This window comes from Balaenoptera physalus, assembly GCF_965194825.1.
Source record: "Balaenoptera physalus genome assembly, chromosome: 3".
Taxonomy (NCBI): domain Eukaryota; kingdom Metazoa; phylum Chordata; class Mammalia; order Artiodactyla; family Balaenopteridae; genus Balaenoptera; species Balaenoptera physalus.
In genome coordinates, this window is record NC_138890.1 from 118,354,413 (window position 1) to 118,378,856 (window position 24,444).

At 37.6% G+C, this 24,444-nt stretch overlaps 1 protein-coding gene across 3 annotated transcripts in view; it reads left to right on the top strand.

Annotated features, from left to right (window-relative positions):
* The window catches only part of CERT1 (ceramide transporter 1), a gene marked incomplete at its 5' end in the record, with an annotated part of 129,271 nt that overhangs the window by 83,694 nt on the left and 21,133 nt on the right, over positions 1-24,444 (top strand). For 2 of the 3 annotated variants that reach the window (XM_082457259.1, XM_082457258.1), the window contains 3 exons: positions 16,348-16,434; positions 18,525-18,617; positions 19,127-19,204. In XM_082457259.1, the coding sequence (XP_082313385.1) occupies positions 16,348-16,434; positions 18,525-18,617; positions 19,127-19,204 (258 nt within the window). The remainder of the gene's footprint in view (positions 1-16,347; positions 16,435-18,524; positions 18,618-19,126; positions 19,205-24,444) is intronic. The other variant, XM_082457257.1, reaches the window with a different exon arrangement.

Sequence of the window (24,444 nt, forward strand, 5' to 3'; positions counted from 1 at the left end):
TAGCATTTTCTTAATTGTTTTGGGTTTGCTTTTGTGTGTCTTTTTTCTTCTCTTGTGTTTCCCACCTAGAGAAGTTTCTTTAGCATTTGTTGTAAAGCTGGTTTGGTGGTGCTGAATTCTCTTAGCTTTTGCTTGTCTGAAAAGCTCTTGATTTCTCCCTCGAATGTGAATGAGATCCTTGCTGGGTAGAGTAATCTTGGTTGTAGTTTTTTCTCTTTCATCACTTTATGTATATCCTGCCACTCCCTTCTGGCCTGTGGAGTTTCTGCTGAAAACTCAGCTGATAACCTTATGTGGAGATTCCTTTATGTGTTATTTTTTTGTTTTTCCCTTGCTGCTTTTAATATTTTTTCTTTGAATTTAATTCTTGTTAGTTTGATTAATATGTGTCCTGGTGTGTTTTTCCTAGGGTTTATCCTGTATGGGACTCTCTGTGCTTCCTGGACTAGGGTGACTATTTCCTTTCCCATATTAGGGAAGTTTTCGACTATCATCTTCAGATATTTTCTCAGCCCCTTTCTTTTCCTCTTCTTCTTCTGCGACCCCTGTAATTCGAATGTTGGTACGTTTAGTGTTATCCCAGAGGTCTCTGAGATTGTCTTCAATTCTTTTCATTCTTGTTTTCTTTGTTCTGCTCCTTGGCAGTTATTTCCACCATTTTGTCTTTCAGCGCACTTATTTGTTTTTCTGCCTCTGTTATTGATTCCTTCTAGTGTATTTTTCATTTCAGTTATTGTTTTGTTCATCTCTGTTTGTGTGTTCTTTAGTTCTTCTAGTTCTTTGTTAAACATTTTTTGTGTTTTCTCAATCTGTACCTCCATTCTATTTCCGAGATTCTGTATCATCTTTATTATCATTACTCTGAATTCTTTTTCAGGTAGATTGCCTATTTCCTTTTCATTTATCTGGTCTTGTAGTTTTTTACCTTGCTCCTTCACATGTGACATATTTTTTTGCCATCTCTTTGTTTTTGTTTTTTTTTTTTGTGAGTGGGATTGTGTTCCTGTCTTGCTGGTTGTTTGGCCTGAGACTTCCAACACTGGAGTTTGTAGGCTGTTGGGTGGAGCTGGGTCTTTGTGGTGAGATGAGTACCTCCGTGAGACCTCACTTCGATGAATATTCCCTGTGGTCTGAGGTTCTCTGTTAGTCCAGTGGTTCCACCTCGGAGCTCCTGCCCTAGGACCTTTGGCCCGACCCCCGTCTTGTGAACCAAGATCCTGCAAGGCACATGGGGTGGCAAAAAAAAAGGAGAGAGAGAACAATAACAAAGTAAAAAATAAAATTAGACTAGGAAGCTAACAGATACATTAGAAAGGATATAAAAATAAAAATATAGTTGAATCAACAACCGGAAGGTACAATAGTACCACAATACTAAAAAGAGGGAGAGGGAAAAGAGAAAACAAACAAACAAACAAAAAAGGTCTTGGCTGTGCAGGGTGGGGCCTAAGCAAGGGTGAGGTTTGGGTGGTGGGCGGGGCCTATGCTTAGGACCCACAGGGCTGGAAAAGGCCCTGGTGGCTGTGGGGGGGTGTGGCTTAGGCTCAAGGAACAGAAGGGGCCCAGGCGTGCCCCCAACTCCTGGTTTCAGAGGGCAGGGGACCTCACCTGGGAGCCCAGCAGACTTCCTGGGCTCAAGTCGGCAAGGCAAACACCCTCCTTTCCTCTCCTGCTCCTCCTGCTCCTCCTGTCCTGGAGAGCCCCTTCCACCTGCCTCTCCTGTTCTACCCTCAGCCTCCTTCCTATGACCCCAGGACCAATGCGGTCAGGGGGACGGGGTGGCCTTGGAGGGCAGGGGACCAGCCTGGGATCTCAGCAGGCTCCCTGGGCCCGAGTGGGTGGGGCAAACACCCTCTGATGAGCGGTAATATTTTTAAATTGCTAAGCTGTCATCTCATTCCTTCTGGAATGTAAAAAAGTACATAATTAGCTATTGTCTGGGATTTTAAAAGTCTAGATTACTGAAATATTAGCTGTTACAATTTTAATTTTTATTCTGAAGCTGAGCAAAATTGTTTGCTATTTTAGGTTTATTTTGGGGAGGACTATCAGATTTTAAAAATTACCCTATTTTTTTCATATTACAAATAAAATAGATGTACATTATATGAAGATTATAGAAAATACAAATAAAGCCTATCTTTTTAATTTAACAATATGTGGTACCCATTTATCTCCTACCAGCAATATGTAAGTACTGTATAATTTTATATTTGTTTATCTCCACTTTGATCAACACAGGTTTTATTTCAGGGGAGAGAGCAGGGTGGAGAAAGGAGGGTCCTTGTGCTAGGTTTATGTGTTTATTAGTTTTAAAAACAATTGCTTCATTGATGTGATTTAGGCTTTCTTTTAAAAATGTTTATTGGTCATTTGCATTTCTTCTTTAATGACTCTCTTGTACACGTCCCTTCACATTTTTATTATTAGAATTTGGGTGTTTTCCCCCTGTTGATTTAGAAGATGGGCAGGATTGACTTCATTTCTCAATTATTTTCTTCTTTTTATAGTTTTAAAAAAATCTTTTTAATTGTTCGTTTTGTCATGTAAAAGTTTTATACTTTCTTGTAATTAACTCACAGTCTTTTGGTACACTTATCTCTACATTTTTTTTCATGTTTTAAAAAGCATTCTCTTGTCAACCTAAAGAGGTAAACTGAGACATGCTCAAATTACCAGAAATTGAGTTTATTTCAGAATAGCAGAGGAATTGCAATTCGGGGAATGCATGCAGTACCAAGTTACAGGCAGTTTTGTTGAGGGTTTGGGGCAGGTTGTATTTATGGGCAAGGAGTACAGACAAGGAGAGTCCAGCCAGAGTCCAAGCAGTAAGTTCATTGACTTGAGGATGGGGAGAGATACTTGGTAGATGGTCATTGGTCAGGAGATAAGGGTCAGTCTTCTGATTATCTGGCATTTATGGGAAATCTTTCTCTCATTTCTTAAATTCCATTCTTCAGAGGGTGCATGCATAAAATTCTCCATTTCAATCTTTTGGCTGCACTGTGCAGCATGTGGGGTCTTAAGTCCCCAACCAGGGATTGAACCCGTGCCCCTTGCATTGGTAGAGTGGTGTCTTAACCACTGGACTGACAGGGAAGTCCCATCTGGTTCCATTTTAGATCGAAATCCTTTCACACTCTACTTCAAATAATCTTCTGTATTTTCTGTTCTTTTTTTTTTTTAATGGTCTCTCCTAAATATATTAATACATCTGAATTTTTTAAAATTATGGTGTAATGGAGGAATCTATATTTTATTCCAGTGGCATTTGTTGAATAAACCATCTTTTTTCCAGCCATTTTAAATGCATCTCCATCTTTCTCTTTTAATGAAGAAAATAGTTAAGGGTACTTCAGTTCTCTTTTCACCATCTTCCTGTTGATGAAAAATTAACAAAGAAATGGAAAATATATTCTAGTCTTATTGAGAATTACAACCCAGGAACAGCATCTCAGAAAGCTCTGAGAACTGTTCCATCCATTAGAAGTGTTTTTGAGACAGGATGTACATCATATCAAATGACATAATACTGACAGTTTACACAGTTCACTTCTGCAGGTACAAAGTGGTAAGTAACCTGACTCTTTACAAGATCAAGAAGGAAGGTTATCTTTTAAGGAGTTGTCTTGTTGATGCTAGAAGAATGTTGCAGTTTAGGATTGGGCAGGTATTTTTGCCGATGGGGAAAATTTGGTCATGATGCATAATGCAGCTATACAGTACACTGTAGAGGGGGCCAAAGGTCAGAGAAAGTTTTTATGTTTAAATTTTTCTTGTCTTGCCATAAAATATGAATTTTATTTCACAGTTTCTTCTTTCTGATCATTAACCTTTTGATGGAAAGCATTAGGTGAGCAAATATTTGGTCCCTTGATGCCAGGGTGGTTGCTCGCCTGCCCTTGGTCCATCATGTCCCTCAGTGCTGGGTCCTAATAGCCCGGTTCTCTTTTTTGGGGGGGGGTGGGGGGTGGGGTGGGGAATTATACTAGCAGAATGTTCAGCAAGGACTGAGAGCCAATTCTAGGCTGTCCAGTAAGACAAGCCAGTTCTCCTCACATGTGCATTATGTATGCCTATTATTTTATAGAGCACTGTAGACATGATCCAAAGTTTTAAGTTGTTTAGACATCATTATTTTACTATGAATAGGTGATACACAGCATGAAAGGCAAGAAGCTATCACCTTGTAAGTTCCACAAACTGTAGTTTAAGTTGCCAGTAGAACCAACAACATCATTAACAAAGATTTAAGCCGAGATCCTCCTGAACCAAACCCTTTTCCTAGTATTTCCCCTAAACTGGGAAGAGGATTGTTCAGAGTGGAAATTTGACCCTTTGTATGTCATAAGATGAGTTAACAAATATTGTGGCCAAATGGTCATACCATTGGAAACCTGATAGAAACCAGTATGCTCACATTACAGATTGACATCACAGATTGACAGGAGCTACCCATCAGTGACCTTGAGCCCAAGGGAAACGAATAGCATATCTTCCTGACCAACCTGGGGAAAGCCAAGGTCATAAACTTGTTCCATAAATCCATTGGGTCCTCTTAGGAGCTACCCAGTATTCACCATCTAATGAAAAGGATTGCTTATAGCCAGGTTCAGAACAGGCATCATTAATTGGCCAGGTAAGACTTGAAGCTCCTCGATGGGCAAAACCCAGGCCTTCTACCCCTCAGGTACCTGAGGCCAGAGGTCTACCCCAGTCCTCCCCCCACCCCCTGGCTCCTAGAACAGCCTCCCTGGCCCCAGGGCAACGTACCAGGCTGGCATTGCCCTCTCCATCACCCCCCAGCTGCCCTCAGCTGTCTCCCCTTCTGCACAGCCCTCTGTGCTGTCCACCCCTCCCTCTGGCAGCTAGCAGGGCAATAGGTGGGGAGGAGCTTCGGACTGTGAGGACCAAGGTGGGGCTCAGACCCTGTCCTCCTCCCCAGGAGGGGCTCTGTATGCATTCCTTGGTGCTCTCTGAGTGCAGCTGACGTCCTGCACGTTTGGAGCAGATGCCTGTGTGTGCATGTGTGTGCGTGCCTGTCCAATGTATATTGTATCTTAGCTTCCATTTTAAAAATTGTTCTGTACAGAGAGATGCAGCGGGGGGTGGGAGGGCAGAGTGGACAGAGGGAAGCCACCCCGTTCCCAGCACTGGGGGTCTGGGGTGGGAGCAAGAAGGCTGCAAAGGGTCTGGCCTGGCCCAGGCCCCACCTTGGGCTCAGCACGAAAGAGCTTTCAATGAATTAAGTGAAAACTTCTTTACAAAAACGCAAAAATCAAAGCTCCAAACGTATTAGAAATAAAATATGAACTTGCAAAAAAAAAAATTAATTGGCCAGGTAAGAGCATCTCACTTAGTGAGATTGGCAGTGATACTAGCTTGCATGGTGCTAGAGTTTCTTTCTTTTAAAATAAAATTTCTAAGGGCTTTCCAGTTAGAGCCTTGGAGAGGAGAAATCTACCAAGGCAACCTGGGAGTACTGGACATAGGTAATTGGCCACAAACCCAGTAATTAGATTGATTTTTGAAACTTGCAAATAATTGAGCTCAAGCAAAAGTGTGAGGAAAACAAAAAGTGTGAGCAGTTGTCAAAGTAATCAGTATACAGACCTAGTCCAGCATCTTGGATCAGCTGTCTTCTTCAGATGTCGTCTCTTGCTGGTCTGGTAGTGCTGTTCTTAGTCAAAGTCAAGTGTCAGAAACAGGAGTTGCAGTTTATTCAGGAGAGGAGGCCTGATATGCAGTTTATTCAGGAGAGGAGGACTCTTCCAGTGTGGCTGTAAAGAGTCCTTTATCTGATACCTGTTCCAGTATGAATAATCTCCTGGTTGCAGGTCATGGCACATCTGATCTTCATCCAAAGTTAGATTACTGTGATAAGCTTTAGAAACAAACTTGGAGTGTCCTTTTAATAACTAAACTTTATAATAATATAACAACAAGGAAACTATCTGGGAAATGAGTCTTAGGCAGTAGTAAATAAAGACCTCATTTAATGAAACTAGAATTTAATATCCACTGAAACAATCTATTTCTCTCTAAAATTACCCTAATTTCTACCAAATGTAGCCACATTAAGACTAATTGGTTTGCAAAATGTCTGGTTAATTGACAACCTAGGCTCTTTAAATTAGCTGTGCTGGAACTTTTCACAAGGAATCTCAGATTGAACTTTAAAAAAAAAAATTCTCAGGGCCAGGAAAGCCACACTAAAGGCATGTCATAGATTCCACCTGTGACAACTGTAGATTTGGGTGCTAGGTTTGGGTGAATTCCTCTCTTCTCAAAGTCTCCTGAATACCTCGAGATTCCTGTACCTGTTAGGAGGTGGCCTTCCTTATTACCTGAGAAAGTTGCTAGGAACCTAAGAGTTTACAGATTCTGAAGGGATCAGGTAGAGAGAAAAGATAAATGTTTCAATTCTGCATACCGAGGTGTGATTTAAAGGTTTCTTTATATCTGGAAAACAGTTTAAAAACAAATAATATTTCAGACAAAAAACAAAAATTATAAAACCATACTCATAATTTCACTCAGTCTTGTGTGACTAATCCTTGATCTTAATCTTCAGTTAACGGTTTTATGAAGCCATCAGGTTTTCCATCAGAAGTCTTTAATTTCTTACCCAGTTCAGTGGTATGATCTGAAAGTTATCAGAAACCTATAACTGTCCTAAAGTCCTTTCTGTGAATCTTCTTCAAGATGAAGCATTTTTGCAAAAACTTCAGAGTAAAATAATAACTGTCCATAAATGATAAAAGATTCAAAAAGTCAAGGTTAAAGACCTGATTACAATGCCAGTTGACAAATAAACTTGGTTACTGTTGTGACATACAACAGTTTAAGATAATTACTAGAATTATGACTGATAACATTTTACCAGGACATACCAGATTTTTAGGAGTTCTATATAATTTCTAGAATTTCTATATTAATAACATTTACCCATATGATATAACCTGAGAAGTATTATCACCACTCAAATTTGACAATGCTTCCCATGTAATTTAACATACCAAATAAGCCTAATTAGCTTAATATTCCTCTCTATAAGATGGAGAGAAAACAAATATTTTGAGGCATACCAGGTACCCTTTGGAAAACCTCAAAGTTAACTAGAGGTCCAGTGAACTTCATTTAGAATTTGATCTTTGGGACGTTTGTCAAAAATATCAAAAAGTTTCAAAATACCTGGTTAAATAGGATCATAGGTCACTGTGAAACAATACCCATTCATTTAAGCAAAGTGACAATAAAAGATTTCAAAGGTAGTAAATCACTTAAAGGCAAAGAAAGTCACACAGTCTCTTACCAAAAGCAGCTCAATATTTTAAGAAAACTTTGTGCTCTTAGAGAGAAAACTAAATTCAGGTTTTATACACTTTACCTTTAAAAATCATTTTCTTTTTTTTTTTTTTTTTTTTTTTAGAAATTCACGTTCTTTTATTTATTTATTTATGGCTGTGTTGGGTCTTCGTTTCTGTGCGAGGGCTTTCTCTAGTTGTGGCTAGTGGGGACCACTCTTCATCGCGGTGCGCGGGCCTCTCACCATCGCGGCCTCTCTTGTTGCGGAGCACAGGCTCCAGACGCGCAGGCTCAGTAATTGTGGCTCACGGGCCCAGTTGCTCCGTGGCATGTGGGATCTTCCCAGACCAGGGCTCGAACCCGTGTCCCCTGCATTGGCAGGCAGATTCTCAACCACTGCGCCACCAGGGAAGCCCCTAAAAATCATTTTCTTAACTAAACTCAATCTTAGCCAATCCTGACCATGTACCAAACTCTTTTCTCAGTGTTCGTTTTCCTCAACCCTTTTACAACTTTCTGTATCCATATTATTTTGTCCCTTGTTTTCTTTTCCATTCAGAAACAACCAGCTCTAAGACAAAACTACCCTTTTTTTCCTTTAACAAAATGCATTTCCATTCCTTATGCCCTCTTTTAGTGAAAACATGCTTTCCATTTTCCTTGGATACTGAAATGTTTCCCTTATTATTTTAGTAGCTTTAGTTACACATATTATAATTCTTAACCTTAAAACATAGTTTCTAGCAAAAACTAAGTAAGCAATTATGAACTGTCTTTTCCATTAGTATTCTTCAGATTGGCAAGCTTATAAATACTATTTATGGTTCTAGAAAACATTCTCTTTCTTACAGAAAATGTCTTAATGTGACATCAAACATATTAATAGTCCTAACTAACCTTAGTTTCTTTGAAAAAGGAAACCTGTGCTCAGTAATTAATGTCCCAATATCTTAGCTGGAAATGACCTGGGTATTTGATGGATTCCCATTATTTAAGTTAATTTAGCACAACTCTAAAGTTTCAAGTTACCAAAATCTGGAAAGAGTATTTTAGATAGACATCCCCAAAACACAGTTATTCCTAAAGAGTTAAAAGTTTCATCATATTGTTATTTTTTCTTGCTGAACAACTTTCTAACAAGAATAATAAGGTTTTATTTGATTTCTAGTATACCTAGGTACAATAAAAGTATTATACTTAATGTTGATGACTGTAAAGACATATTTGTATTAATTAAGCCAACAAGCTTAAGCTAACTTTAATACCAGATATTAATTCAGTACTGAGTATTTCCTAGATCACATAAACCTGAAATTCATTCTGGCCAGGTTCTTTTGTATTTCTGAATATTTATATAAGTGCTTAATTTCCTTTAAGCCAATTAAACAGAGCTCTTTTACAAATTAATTTTTGCAGTACCACACATCTACAACACACCTATGTAGACACGAAGAAGCACACAAACAGACACAGAGACCTCATAGTGCCCATTCCAAAATTTCAGCCAGGAATCAGGTGTAACAGTATAAAACCCTCAGTTATAAAAGAGGTTGAATTCAAATTGGGTTTCTGGCAGATGGAACAAATCAAGATCACCTATCTAGATTGCTAAAACCTTTTTACTAGTATTTATGAGAAGACACTTAAGATTTCTATTTGTCATTAACAAGTCAAGTACCAAGTTATCTACCCTCCCTCAAGGCCAGAAAAAAAGTTTTTTTCTCTGTTTACAAGCCTCTTAAGATAAATAAGGGGACATTTTGGGAGTGGTAAAAAGATTGGTGGGCTTTGGATTATTTCTGGAGCTATACCTCTGGTCCTATAAAGACTAGATTTGTAAAATAAGAACAGTTTTTCTGTTTGTTTTTGTTCTTTTTCCTCAAAGAATTGGGTGGCCACCTCAGTGATTTCAAAGGATTGACATACCCCTTCACCTATGTTGGAATGTCTTACTTTCCTTCATTTAGTTTAGGGAAGAAGCAGCACCCCCCCCCCCCAAAAATTACTATCAGGCTCCAATTACCAGCTATGGTCAGTTTAGTCAGACCACTGGCTTCCCACCTCCCAACTTGGTAATCCATTTATTTTTTTTTTAATTTATTTATTATTTTAATTTTAATTATTTAGTTAGTTAGTTAGTTGCACCAGGTCTTAGTTGCGGCAGGCGGGCTCCTTAGTTGTGGCAGGTGGGCTCCTTAGCTGCAGCTCGAGGGCTCCTTAGTTGCAGCTTGAGGGCTCCTTAGTTGCGGCTCACTGGCTGCTTTAGTTGTGGCATGCAAACCCTTAGTTGCAGCATGCATGTGGGATCTAGTTCCCTGACCGGGGATTGAACCTGGGCCCCCTGCATTGGGAGCGCGGAGTCTTAACCACTGCACCACCAGGGAAGTCCTGGTAATCTGTTTATAAACACTTTTAAGGATACTCCCTGGGTTTAAGAAATTATTTAACTGTGGCCCTCAGTTTGGCCTTTGATCTGAAGAGGCTTGCCTACAAGCCTCATGTAGTCCCATTCCTAAAGGTAACCATTTAATGGGGTCTTCTGAGTAGAAAGGCAATTCAGACAGAAGATTATTAGTAGATGGGAACAGTAGTTAAAGTTTTAGGTACCTTTTATATCATTAATCTTTTATTAACTTTCTACAACAACTCTTTCAATGAGGCTATTTTGAAATTTTGAAGCCTTTTGGGGCTTCTGTATACCAATTAAAATAGGTACAATATTTAAGATGAGAGCTCTCTAAAATTTTAACAATTTAGTAGAGTTTCCCATTCAAAGGATCTAAGAAGCTAGCCCGACAAATATCTTTCCCTGCTAATATAATTTTAGAAAAGAGAAAAACTCTTACTGCTGTTGAAAAAAATCAGTTTGGGAGTGCCAGAAGAACCTGTCTCACCATTTCAGGGCCCAACATCCTTTAGTTCCGATTAAGAACTTGCAAGCATACATAAACCCAGCTGGTATTCCCATAGGTGACTGTCCATCTGGGAGCTGTTTGGCCTTTGAGGCACAATTTCCCATTATTTCATAGCCTAATTCGGATGGGATATGAGATATGATCTGCACAACTTTCTGAGGACAGTGTGGTAGATCAAATATGTGCTGCTTCTGAGTCTAGCCCCAAGGAGTTAACCTTGGGTTGGTTTGACTCTTGTACATGGCTCAGTTTCTCCCTGTGACAGTCTAAAACCACCATGGGTGCTTAGAGCACTAGGTTATCAGCCTCTATTGTGCCCCGTTGGATGAGCAGTATTTACTTAATGGTTGTAGTGGATCTCCCTTATTCTTCAGAGCTGAATAATTCAGTCTCTCATTTCACTAGCAAAAACTTTGTTCAGAACATATATCAACTCATTTTTTTCAGTGTAAGCCAAATTTAACAAAAACCCAGCCACCTATGTTTACCTGGGCCCCTTGTCCAAATCCCCGAAGTCCTGCCCAAGAACTGCACCAGTGCCCCTTAAGACTCCAAGCCTTAAGTGAAACAGCTCGAATAAAATTTCAGGACCATTACTCAAACAATGAGATCCAGATATTAGGAGAGCTCACCAGAACACCTGAGGAGTGCTGAGAAGCTGGTGGGGCTCAGTGGACCCATGCTTGGTACTGAGCACCAGTTCCGGGTGGGCTCCAGGTGTCCTCTAGTGGGTATCTCTGATATCCTGCCAGCTAAACCATGCATGTCAACAAAAATTAATCAGTCAATCTGAGAAAGAAATGGAAATTTTATTTTAGCCAAATTGAGGAGAATTGTTCTGCCCATTAGAAGTCAAAGCACAGTAATATAAGTTTTTTGAGACAGAGGGCGGTACATCAAATGACGTAATATTGACAGTTTACACAATCCAGTTTTACAGGAACAAGGTGGTAAGTCATGTGACCCCTTACAAGATCAAGAAAGAAGGTTATCTTTTAAGGAGTTGTCCTGTTGATGCTAGGAAAATGTTGCACCTTAGGATTGGGCTGGTATTCTTGGGGAAGATTTGGTCAGGATGCATAATGCAGGTATATAGTAGAGGGTAGAAGGGAAAGAGGAGGCCAAAGGGCAGAGAAAATTTTTTTACGTTTAAATTTTTCTTGTCTTGCCATAAAGTATGAATTTTATTTCAAATCCCTGTAGTATCAAGTTATGTAATTCTTAAATAAACTAGGGCCTGTTTTTACACTTTTTTCCCCTTTTGGAGTTTTAAACCATCTATATTTACTTGTGTTCATACTACATTTGCATGGATTTTAGACACTAATTCAAAATATGACTTTGGTCCTTATCAAACGTTCATGATGTTCTAGTTATTGAATAAAGTTTAAATGTTTCTGTCATCTGTGGCCTCAGAAATTATAATCTTAAATCCGTGCCTTAAGATTTTACTAATGCGAGACACTGCTAGGCATGGGTGATATTGCAAGGAACAAGGTAAACAAGGGTCCCGCCTGAGGGCCTTAGCTGCGTATTGAATGGGAACACAGAGTAGTTAACAGGCAATTAGAATAATGTATGTTATGGAACACTTGAACACTGTGAAGATATTGAGTCAGGGATGGCTTCCAGATGCAACAACGTCTGGGCTAAAACCTTAAGAATGAGTGGCTGAGTATTTGTTAACCAGGTGAATAGCCTGTAAAGTGTTTGCTTATAAGGGCTGAGAAGAAAGAAGACATTTGGAGACCAGAAGAGAAAGAGAGCATTTAGCCTCAGGGTAACACAAAGCACTTATCTGTGGAGGGTAGAGCCAATCAAAAGTGGGGAGTGGCAAGACTGTCTAGAACCAGTATCCTCAGGCAATGGGTTTAAGTCATTCTTACTTCCTGCAGTGAGGAGAGTGGACTGAAGTTGACTGTTGTGACTGAGGGCTTGGAGACTTTTTCAGTATTACAGGTGAGAATTGAAGATAGCCTACATGGACAAATCAGATACTTGGAAGGTAGAATTGAAGGGTGTGGTGACTGAATGAGGGAAAAAGGAGGGATTCAAGAACAGGCCCAGGTTTCTGCCTTAGATAGATTGGTATGGAGATGAGGGAAGAACAGGTTTTAGACATGGTGCATCTGAGTTGAAACATTCACTTGACCACTCCATCTTATATATTATTAGATGTAAAGATCTAACACTTAGGAGAGAGATGGACAGGCTGTGAATTTGGGAATCATCAGACGATGACTGAAGTCACAGAAATGAGTAAGAATGCTGTGGGGAGAGCAAGTGTGGAACCCTGAGGAGCACTCACGTTTAAGGGGTAGACAGAGGAGGAGCCTGCCCTGGAACCCAAGGAACAGTGCTTACTTAGAGAGGAACTGGGAAATTAAGACTCCAGGGGAAGGATGGCTGCAAAGAGAGTCATTAACATAAGAAATGCTGCTAATAGGGCCAGTAGATAAAGACTATGAAGTGTCCCATAGATTCAGCAATAAATAGCTCTTTTCTTTGGTAAGCGTGATGAGGTAAAAGTGTTTCTTTAAGTTTTTTAATAAAGGAAAATTTATTCCAATTACTTTAGTTCTCCCTCAGATTTTTAACGCTGTAGTTCCCAATTGGTAAACTCCTGAGACTCTGATGTAATTGAATGAGTATTACAATTTTTTAAAGTGTAGATGTGGTTATGATCAATAGAATTTTTAAATCATTAGAAAATATGTTTGAGTTCAGAATAAATTTGGGGTATTTTATATTTTTCTCATATCAAGAGATCAAAGTGATACTGCTATCATTTAAGTGTCTGAAATGCTTTGGCTTTATAAAGGGAGTCCTGCAGGACTCTTTTATGATCCAGCTGGTCATTAGATGGTTATGTCAGGGAGGAATAAATTTTCCTCTGCCCTTCTATGTTCTTCTGGCTCATCTAAGAATTAAATTGACATGAGACAGATTAACAGAAAATCAAAGTTTAATAATATGTATATGTGGGATAGATCCAGGAAAACTGAGTAGTAACTCAACAAAATGACTGAAACCCTCACCTTAAATACCATCTTCAGCTAAAGACAAAAGAAGACGTGGGAGTAGTGGTTTGGAACTTAAAAGAGGTGTAAGACAATTCACATCAAGATGGGAATGCAAATGTTTGGTAAACAAATGTTTGCTGGGCCATGCGGAAACAGTGGGACACAGAGTAGGCTCTGGTCTCTAGACCCTGCTGAATTTCCACCATAACACCTAGCCAATATTCTTTGCAGATATCTCTAGTGATAGCTCTACTCCAGGAACAGACCCTCTATCTAAAATTTTTTTAGGCAGTGAGAGGGGAAGGTCAAAGTTTCTTCCTGAGTCTTTTGTGCCTTAATTGTTTTTAGCTCGAAATAATCCACATGACAAAGAGACATTTTGGGGTGGTACGTTTTGCTCCCCTGCAGTTATATTCACTTAATGGTAATTCATCAAGATGTGCACTGTTCTGTATGTGTGTTGTAGTTAAATTAAAAGTTGGTGGGGGAGGGGTGTGGTTTGAAGTGACTTTTGAGGGATCCCCATAACTCTACAAGAACAACTACATTGAATCAAGATTTCTGATATGCCTGTGCGAACTGACAGGAGCATTACAGCATAGTTCCTCCCTCTCTTCTTGTGTGGCCCCAGGTTGTGGCAGCGCAGGGATGATGTTGCGTCATACTTTTTAATGGAGTAGTGACAACTTCGGATTTATTCCAGACAGACCCGCAATTGTTCACGTGTCTTATTTTGTATATTTAAAAATAGGGGGAACTTAAACCCAAGCCTGCCTTTTCAGCCTTCAGTTTGATCTCAGGTGGCCTCGGCTTGGCAGAGGCTTGAAGCAGGGTTTCGGTTCCTGGCCAGAGATTGAGGTTGGGTTACGGTGGTGAGAGCACCAAATCCTAGCCACTAGACCAGTGGTCAGTGACAAGGCCCTGGCCTTCAGCTTTGCAGAAAAGAATTCCCACAAAGACGGAAAGTAGTGAAACAAAGTGTTTATTAGGAGGAAAAAAAGAGTACAGTACGTGTGGATAGACACACGGGCAGACTCGGAGAGTCACGCCCTTGTGGTAGTTTGAATCACTTATATGGGGTGTTTCTTCCTGGTTTCCTTTGGCCAATCATCTTGCTTTGCCTGGTTCGGAGTCCGTATTTGGTATATCTCAGGATCCTCCCACGTGTGCACGAGCATCTCTTAGCCAAGATGGATTCTAGCGAAGAGGCCTATGGGTAGCTAGCATCACTTACTATGGGGTGGCGCCCCCTCGCTTTTTGACCTCCAAGGAGCCTTTCTGTGCATGTGTAGTCGGGGAGGTCTCCTGACTTCAAGAATGAGAAATATGTGTTCTCTTATCTTCTATCTGGGCAGGGCCCAGCCTCCTCCTCCTATTTTCATCATAGAGTATCCACAGAGAACGAACTCCAGCTGTTTGCCCCAGGGGCCCATCTGTCTCCTGCCTCAAGTTTAATAGTAATATGAAGCTGTTGTAGAGAGGGATATTTCCCCCTCTGCCCCTCTTGAGTTCTTGTGGCTGGACTAATAATAAAATTGACACAAGATAGATTAACAGGAGAAAAACAAATTTTAAGTCATGTGTGTGTGGGTCCCACAGAAATGGGACCAAAGCAGTGGCCAAAGCAGGCAGCTTTTATACTCTTTCAACAAAGAAACAACAAAGTTGTGAGGGCAAAGAAGCTTAGGTTTGGGATGCCCGATTAGTGACGAGTCTAAACAGAGTTTGGACTTGGAGTAGTAAATTTAAAATGTAACAAGATTTGTTTATATAGGCTTCCGCTTCTCAGACTAGATTCCCTATCTTTGGCAATAATGGTGTCCTACCTCCAGGTGCAGGGAATACACATTTCACATGAGATTCGTTTCCTGCTTTCAGGGAGACGGGAGTGTCAGTGTCCCTCTTGCACTGGCCATTTCTTAAGTAACTTTAATTCAAAATAATCAATATGCCACTGAGGCACATTTTGGGGGAGCCTACTCTGGGCCCCAGCAAAGCTATTGTTCCACTTATAGTCCACTTAAATTTGTTTTATCACAGCAAGATACATATCTTGCTTGTTTCCATTTTGCTGTTATTCTTTATATTTTTATCTTCTGATACAGCTGAGGTTCTACTTGCATTAGAACTACTTGGAGGACTTATTAAACATGCATATTCCTGGCTCCACCCAAGACCTACTGAAAAGTAATTTCTGCGAATGGGGGCCTGGGAATTTTCATTTTAACAGGTTCCCCAGGCAGTTCCCCAAGTGATTGAGAACCACTGCTCTACCATTCTAAGCAGGCTTTCAAGCATCGGTTCACCTTTTCCTTCTCTATGATGTTATTGTCTTTGCTTAGGAAGGTTCCCCTCAGAAGCCCTATCTGTACTTCTCATTGGCTATAGATCTGCAACTTTGTTCTTAAACCTTCCTGCAATTTTATATGGTTTCTGTGGACAAGTCCTCAAGTCACAGGTATTCAACTCTGCCACTGTACCATGAAAGCAGGTATAAACAATACATGAATGAACATGATTATATTCCAGTAAAGCTTTATTTTAAATTCATATAATTCCCACGTCATGAATTTTTTTTTTCCTTTTTCCTTTTTTTTTTTTTTTTTGGCCATGCCACTCAGCTTGTGGGATCTTGGTTCCCTGACCAGGTATTGAACCTGGGCCCTCAGCAGTGAAAGCACAGAGTCCTAACCACTGGACCCCCAGGGAATTCCCCATAAAATGTTGTTATTGTTTCCCAGCCATTTAAAAATGAAATTCTGAGCTTAAAGGCCATTCTGAAAGTAGGCAGCAGACTAGAATTGACCCACGGGCCATAGTTCACCAACCCCCTGCTCTAGATTATTGCCCTAACACAGTGTCAGTCAATATACAGTAAATATTTGAGGACCGAGTGAGTGAATTAATTGTAACACTCTGTGCACTGATTTGCACAGAGCATATGTTGTTCATCTTTGTGATAATATTACCTAGTGTACTAACTGGTTCAGAAATGTTTGTCAGCTCACTTTTCAACTTTCTCCTAGAGTTAATGCCAGGGTTATCAGTGTTTTCTGTTTTCTTGAATCAACAGCTTTTTTTTTTCCTGTATGTCTGAATAGGAAGGCCCAAACAGTTTGATTAATGAGGAAGAGTTCTTTGATGCTGTTGAAGCTGCTCTTGACAGACAAGATAAAATAGAAGAACAGGTATGTATATTATTAAAAATTATTAAAAATCCTTGATGTATTTATTCATATAAATAGAATTTGAAATCATGATCCTAATAACCTAAAAATGAACTCTTGTCTACAGTGAGACACAAATGTAGAAGAATCTTTATAAGTCACTTTATTGACCAATTTCCAAGCAATAGAAAGAAGACTAATGATTGTTTAAAGCAAGCATGCATAATTAACATGAAATTAAATGGAAATATTCTGCCTGTTCCCCTTGAAGTGTCCAACCTTATTATCATTCTATTAGTACAAAGCATTTATTTGCTCTGAGTAAAACAGTCTCTTTGAATTTCTCTTCACCACCAAGTGCCATATGAATTCAAAAGGAAAATGACCAAGAATTTATTTTTCTTCTATGTTAGTACCATTCAGTTTTTATTATTAACTCATTTATTGCTTTCACTACCTTCACCTTAATTACTTCCTCACTTTTAACTTTGCTCAGTGTTTTTTCATCATTAAATTCACAGCAGTTATACCCAGCTCCTTCTGTGGAAATTGAAGGAAGGCATTTCTAAAATCCTTTAACTCTAGTTTCAAGATTAATTTGATCCTTTACCTTTAATTCTGCAACAATGCAGTTACCATATATTACCACTAGACGTTACTTAAAGATGAATTTTAGTTATTCTTCTCAAGACTTTAAACATCTTGCAAATAAATCATATGTGTATCAGTTTTATACTACAAATTAACTTGCATAGAAAAATTGGCTTGTTTATTCCCTCTGATTGCTAAGACAGTCATGGCTGTTATGCCCATTTACTGATCTATCTATCCGAGGGTAAGTCATCTGCAATAGTGGCTGTTTGCTTTTCTTGTTTATATTTCCCTGTTTTTTATCAGTGATGATAAGTTTGTCACATTAATTTATAAAAGCTTATTGCACATTTTTAATACCCAAAAGATGCGACACAGCACTCAATAGAACTTCCAGTTCCTAAATAAGTTCTAATTTTGGATGCCAAAAATATCTGAAATAGCAGCATTGTATTTGGTTTTTTAGGGTGTTTTGGGTGTTTTTTTTTTTTCCCTTCACTGTGTTTTCGCTTTTGTTTTAATCTAAGATGTGTTATTTCATGAAGAATAGCAAACTGTGAGGTCAAGACAAGTTAGTCTTAGTTTTGCCACTAACTGTGTAGCTCTAAACGTATCACTTAAATTCTCTGGGCCTTGGTTTTCTAATCTGTGAAACAAGGAGTTGGACAAGATGATTCAGATCATCCCTTCTGCCTCTAAAATGCTCCTCCACTGAGTATCAATATGGTGGTTGAGTTGGAGTTGAAGAGAATCAATAAAAACTTCTGTATGCTTTAGAAAAAAGAAATATTCACGGGATGATCAACTCATTTAATATCAGTCTATTCCTGACACTCCAGTAGATAAAAACAAGTCATTAAACAGACCATGATTTTCTTTGCCTGAGAGCCACACACGTTGATATGACAAAGATAATCACACACACAACACAGCATAGTTTCTGGTACAGTATATTTAGTAAATATTTATTGAATAAGTGAGAAGAAACTAAGCAAGCTGAGAAGGAGGAAAGAGGTTAAGTGGCAGCTTAACAAGAGTGAGGTGATGGGATGAAGGCAGAATACCTTCATGGAAAGGAGACAAAGATATACATGATATTTTCTTTTGAACATAACTGAAGCAAACAATGATTATTGGTTCAAATGATACAGCCCTGCAGGGCCCTGATGATGTGGAATGATTGGAATAATTTGGCCAGAGTTTGGATAAGAAAATTATTTTGGTAGCAGTGTTAAGGTTGATTCATGGTAAATGGTGCCATGCTGGTATTGGAAATTCTGACTGAGAGCAAAAATAAAAGAACTAATCCTTGGTCTAAGGTAGTATCTATGGAATCCAAAAGAAGAAAATTGGGATACATGAAGTGTCAAGATTTGGCAAGGCTTGTATCTTTAGAGTAACTTCATAATTCAAATATTTATAAGTACTAAAGTGTTCAGTAATTAAATGTTATATTATCCATTCTTAAGCTGCAAAATACACTTCAAAACCTTCCCATTTAACATTATATGTTTTCTTAGTCACAGAGTGAAAAGGTCAGGTTACATTGGCCTACATCAATGCCATCTGGAGATGCCTTTTCTTCTGTGGGGACTCATAGATTTGTCCAAAAGGTAAGCTAATGTCACAGTTTACTAAAAGTATATGATATATTTTTCTTCACTGTTGACGAAACTATCCTGTTATATAAAGTCTTCTTCCTTTTCTTGAATTTAAGTAATGAGATTTTTTGGTATTACATGTTTTCTTCCATATACATCCTCCAGAACTGTTAGAAATCTTCTTCTGAACATAATGTTCTTTCTTTTTTATTTAAGGGGGAAAGAAGGGTGGGGGAATAGGGAGTGGCTTGTCCAAAATAGTTAACCAGAAGCGTAGCCAGTGATATTAGATCTCTTTTTCCTTTGGGGTTAAGTGGTATTATTTTGTATTATTGGAAGCACTGCATTCGATTTTGGAGCATAACACATAATAGGTGCATGAAGTCAGCACTTGCTGCTGAGCTTGTTTCATATAGTGCTTTGTTCTCTCTTTCTTTATCTTGTGTTTGGAAGTTGGTACTGAATGCTCTGTTGTGCCTTTGTTCTGATTACTTGGTTTTTTCTTTGTCTGTCTCTGGTAGCCCTATAGTCGCTCTTCCTCCATGTCTTCCATTGATCTAGTCAGTGCCTCTGACGATGTTCACAGATTCAGCTCCCAGGTACTGTATGAATGTATAGAGTGGACTTGAGTCTTTCTGTGCTATATTTCAGCCTGCTTTCCCAGTTCCTAGAAATCTTTTGGTTAGGCCACTTGTTTTGGTTTTGAATTTTAAATAGTAACATCAAGCATTTAAAAAAGCCTTCCTTATCTGCTAAATAGTTCCTCTGTCAGGCTTGCATGTGCCCTTTGTATCCTGTATTGTGAATAGCTTGGAATTTCGCCATATAGGAGATACTCCTGAAAGATTTCAAATTGAATTGAAACGAGTAGAAGGTACCTGGTTTTTAACTATCCTGTGATATCTGTTTCTTCAGACAGGATTCAGCAACTTTTGTGGACATGGTCTATAGGATATGTTATAGCATTAAAGCAGGTTTCAAGCCTTACTTCTAAACTAATTTAAAATACCTCATAATGTATTCAACAGGGAAATAATTTTTTAAATAAAATTTGTCTCATTACCATTATACTAAGTTTCATTGAACAGGTTGCGTTTTGCTTTGGCAAATTACCCCTGGAAATGAGTATTCCAGTCCATATAATAAATCTGTGGAAATTGATTTTAAGTTATTTAGTATCAGCACGGGTTAGGAATTTAGGACAGGAAGCTGGATGCTTGCAATCTCTGCCCTCATAATAAAATCAAAGTATCAATGGAGGAATATTTTTTTAGCATCAGCATTAGGTTAAAAAATTTTTTTTAATCTTTACATATTTGCCATTCAACTTTGTATTTTTATGGTGTTTGCATTTTATTGGATTGCAATATGTCATAGTATGTTAAGAACCTGAGCTCTATAGTCAAAATGACCAAGTTTAAATCCGGTTTCCTGCATGATGTTTGACAGCTTTTCTAACTCCTCTGTGCTTTGCTTCTGTCATCTAGCTAGGAACGTGATAGAGCTAGAACCTAGCATGTAGTAAGTGCTCAGTAAGTGAGCTTTTATCATTATAATATTATTTCTTTGAGCTAATCAAAATTATCTACATTATTTTTTCTCTATCAGAGTGTTCCAATAAAAAAAATTTTTAAGTCCGTTTAAAAGAGGCATACAAATAAAATTTACATTAGTTTTCAACTATGTAATAAAGAAGAAAATTAAGTTTAAGACTCAAATTTTTTTCTGACTTTTGTAGCTTTTTTTTTCCTTGAACATTTTTGAGAAAGAGATGGATCAGTTCCTCATCAGAAATTACCCTTAGCCAGATTTATTACAATATTTCTTACCTATTGCTCATTCATTTATGTATGCTTTTAAAATAGTGACTTATATTCACAATAAATCATTGACCAAACTAGATTATACTGGGAGACTTCGGTTTATTCTTAATTAAACTCCACCTTGAATTAAAATAAATTAACAGACTAAAAGACATCAGTACTGGTCACCATTTTCCCTTAAAATATGGAAATATACAGGCTATAAATTTTAAAAAATGTAATGGGAGCAAAAAAAGAATTTGAGCCGCTGATAGGTGCCTAAGAATGAGGGCTTCAGAACCCAGACCTGGGCCTTAGCTATAGAGATATATAAAACAGCTGAAAGCCTTCGAATACAGGTGAAATATCACTGAGAAGCAGGTGTGCAGATTTTTATAAGACTGTCTAATTGTAGCTTCTTTACCTAATTTTTTGTGTAACTTTTTTGTATAAGTTGAGAATAATCTTTCTAGTATTTTTTTTTCTAATGTATGATGCTCGTTATTGATCCGATTCTGTTTTTAAACTATTGATTATTCTACTGTTTTATATTCCAGAAGAGGAAATGAAGGAAGACAACATTGAGGTCTTCAAGTATTTATTTTCCTTGCTAAAGTATTTGTTGTCATTAGCAGACTTGGGCTCTGGCAGTTAACTATTGATTAATTTGGCTTTGCTATCTACATATAAGTCTTGGCTCATGACTGTTTTGTTCTTGTTGAAATAATGGTCATAGTCCTGCTTGAGTAGGATACTTAAATGTAGAACTGAGAGATGCCCTGAAAATAACTTCAAATAAAATATGTGACTCTACTAGGAAATTAGTAGCAACACATGAATCTGTATCTGTCTGATGGACAGATGTTGGAAATGAAGTAGCTCTCAATGAAAGTGTATAGAAAGTAGGAAAGACTTAGATTTATAAATGGATCTTCTTGGCCACATTTATTTCTATAACAGTTACCACCTAAAGATGTCACCTCAGAAATCAAAGGGAAATAAAAAGCATCCTTAGTTGGGGGAAAGAAAAAAAGAAAATCAAAGGTTGGGTAGTACATCTGTGGGTTAATATATGATGAGCATCACCATTGCAAAAACAGTTCTGCGTAAATAAAGCTTTTTCCCACTTTTGTCCATAGTAACATCATTGTTGTGGTAACTATTTATTTTACCCCTCCCTTTTTTATTGTATCAATATAAGTAATAGAATGCTAATTAAGCAGAACTAGAAAGTAAATAAAATGAAATTACTAGATAACTATTAATATTCTTATGCATATCCTTTTTCCACATATGTGTAAATTAAATAAAATCAGTCACATATTGATAATTACACACACCTTAGTAATTGTTTTTTTTCTACCAAAGTAGGTAATTCTGTATATACTGTTTTGTAACTAGCTGTTTTGTTTTTTTAAAGCGCACATATAATTAGGCCCATCTTCCCATCAGTAAATATAGGTCTAGATCTCCTTGTCTATTGTATGGATATGCATACTAGATTTACCTACTCACCTAATATTGAACATTTAGTTTATTTTCAGTTAGTCTCTATTATTTAATAAATAGTGCTACATGGGCATCCTTGCATATACAGCATCCTTGCATGTACATCTTTGTACACTTATCCAATTATTTCCTTAGAATATATTTCTAGAAGTAGAATTTTTAGGACAAAGGCCATGCACACACCCAAGTTTTTTATTCTTATTGCCAAACTGTTCATTAGAAAAGTTGAACCAGCTACACCCCCAGGTCAGTTTTCTTTTGCTATACTGACACTGAATATTATTATTCAGTAAATATTTACCAATCTGATAGAATAAAAGTGTTATTTTTCTTCTTGGCTATTTGCATTTTTCAGTGAATTGGCTATTGATGTCCTTGACCATTTTTCTTTTGGGTTAACAGTAAACTGTTAATTTGTTATTAATAAATTATTGTATCCAACAGATCCCTTTATGACTGTAACAATAAGCATAGTTGTATTCCTTTCACATGGGTAAGAAAAAGAGATCCAAGCTCTGTTTGAGCCCTTCTGAGACTTCTGTTCAATACAATTTTGTTGTACCATCAAAGGACAATTTTCTTTTAAAGTTTCTATATTAATAATGTTAGAAAGGTCCAATTAGATCTAGCCTCCTAAAATGGCATACTGAGTGATTCAAATGTGAAGTGAAAGAAAAAGTAAGAATTGGAGTGCCATCACCTCTATTTCAAATCTGTTTTGTCTTCAGTTTTTTCATAGTTAATTTGTTATGAAGACTATGTAAGGTGCAAAAAATCAAGGGCATGATTCCTGAAATTATGCTTAGTGTAAAATTCAGCCTTTTTTTTTTAAGTGATAGATGTTTCTAGTAACATTATTTTCTAGTATATCAAATTTTGAACCTAATAAGGTAGAAAATTTGGCATACGTTTATTCTTGTCATCCAATTAATGGTCCCTAGTTTCCCACTTATTTTTGATATAGAGTCGTAACTGAAAACAGTAAATGGAGCATCTTTAGGTTTATATCTGAAATGTGAGTGTGGTCACATGTGCCCAGGTCATTGCCCCTATAGTAACATTGGCTACTGCATATTTTAACATAAAATTCATAATAGTGAAATTTTACCAGTATCATCTTTCTTTTTAACCTTAATGTTATTACCTCGGGGAATATACCATAATGGATAAAGATTCCTTGATGAAGGCTTTGCAGACATGGTTAGTACAGTAATTGGGTACTTCGATAGTTTCGTTAATTTCCTAGGAGCACAGTACTGAATACATCTTGTTTGTTTCTCTGTTGGACTTTTTCAAGCCCTCTTAAGGAAGTAAATGAGGACAAAAGACTGAAAACTTTTCCATAGATGCAGTGGTAACTATTCTTTCATCTATCTAGCAAGACAATGTTGAATGCATTTACTGTACATTGTTTCAAACTTAAGTTACCTTCTCTCAATTTATATTTGTGGAATCTGGTTTCTTTTGCACCGAAACATAAATCAAAAACACCTTCTCATTTTTCAAACATTTGAAATAACTAATTTAGGAATAATCTCCTAAACAGAAACACAATTACCTGCAATATTTTTCAACGAAAGAGCTTAATGGCACTAAAGTTTTTTTTAAACAGAACTCTCTTTGTTTTTTAGCAGAATAAAATCCTTAACATTCTTCTTTCACAAGTAATCCATTTAAAGTAGGGCCTATTTGGGGGAAACATTTCTTTCTGCCTCTAATTTCATAATAAATATGGGTGTTCTTAACTCCCAGTGTCGTACCTAAAAAGTACATACGTATTCAGATCTGAAGATTTTTTAAGATCTTGGGATCTAAAAATCAAAAAAGAATTTTTTCGCAATCATGATGTGATACAGACAAATGAATCAAGCCAGTGCTACTGTTGAGGCTTTATTTATGCATACTAACTGGGACTTCCTTTGTTCTTCCTCTTTTGGTAATAAAATACGTTTTGTATGTATCATTTGTAACTTGGAGTCCTACATTAGTCATCTGTACCCTCTCAAAGCAGATTTCAAAATTTTAGAGGCACAAAGGTTTTTTCCAGTCAGCCTCTGAAGTTATGTTACTTAGGAATAAATCTTTAAATTGAAGTATATAATATGCATATTTTTCAACTCTTTTCTGCCTTCTCTTAATAATATTACTAGGTAAAACAAAATTATGAGTAAAAGTTTAGAAAATAGAACTCAGAAACCAAGTGTCTATGCATAGATGGTAAAGGTGCCAGTTCCTTCAGAGATGATCTTTCTGTCACTTCACTTCAGTTCTGTTTAAAAATATGTTTCATACTAGGAAGGTTACCAAAGAACACTTAAATGAAATCTTACCAATAAATCTGATTGAGGATTCCGGGAGTGTGAACTGTTTGACCTTATTTGCTTATAAAAGATGGGTAGGGGGTAATTTGATAGTTAAAAGCAGAGGTTGCAATTTAAATTTAGTAAAAGAAATTTAGTAAGAAATTTAGAAAGAATGAACTATTAATAAAAGGTGATAATTTGCAAATCTTTGCGTGTATGATTATT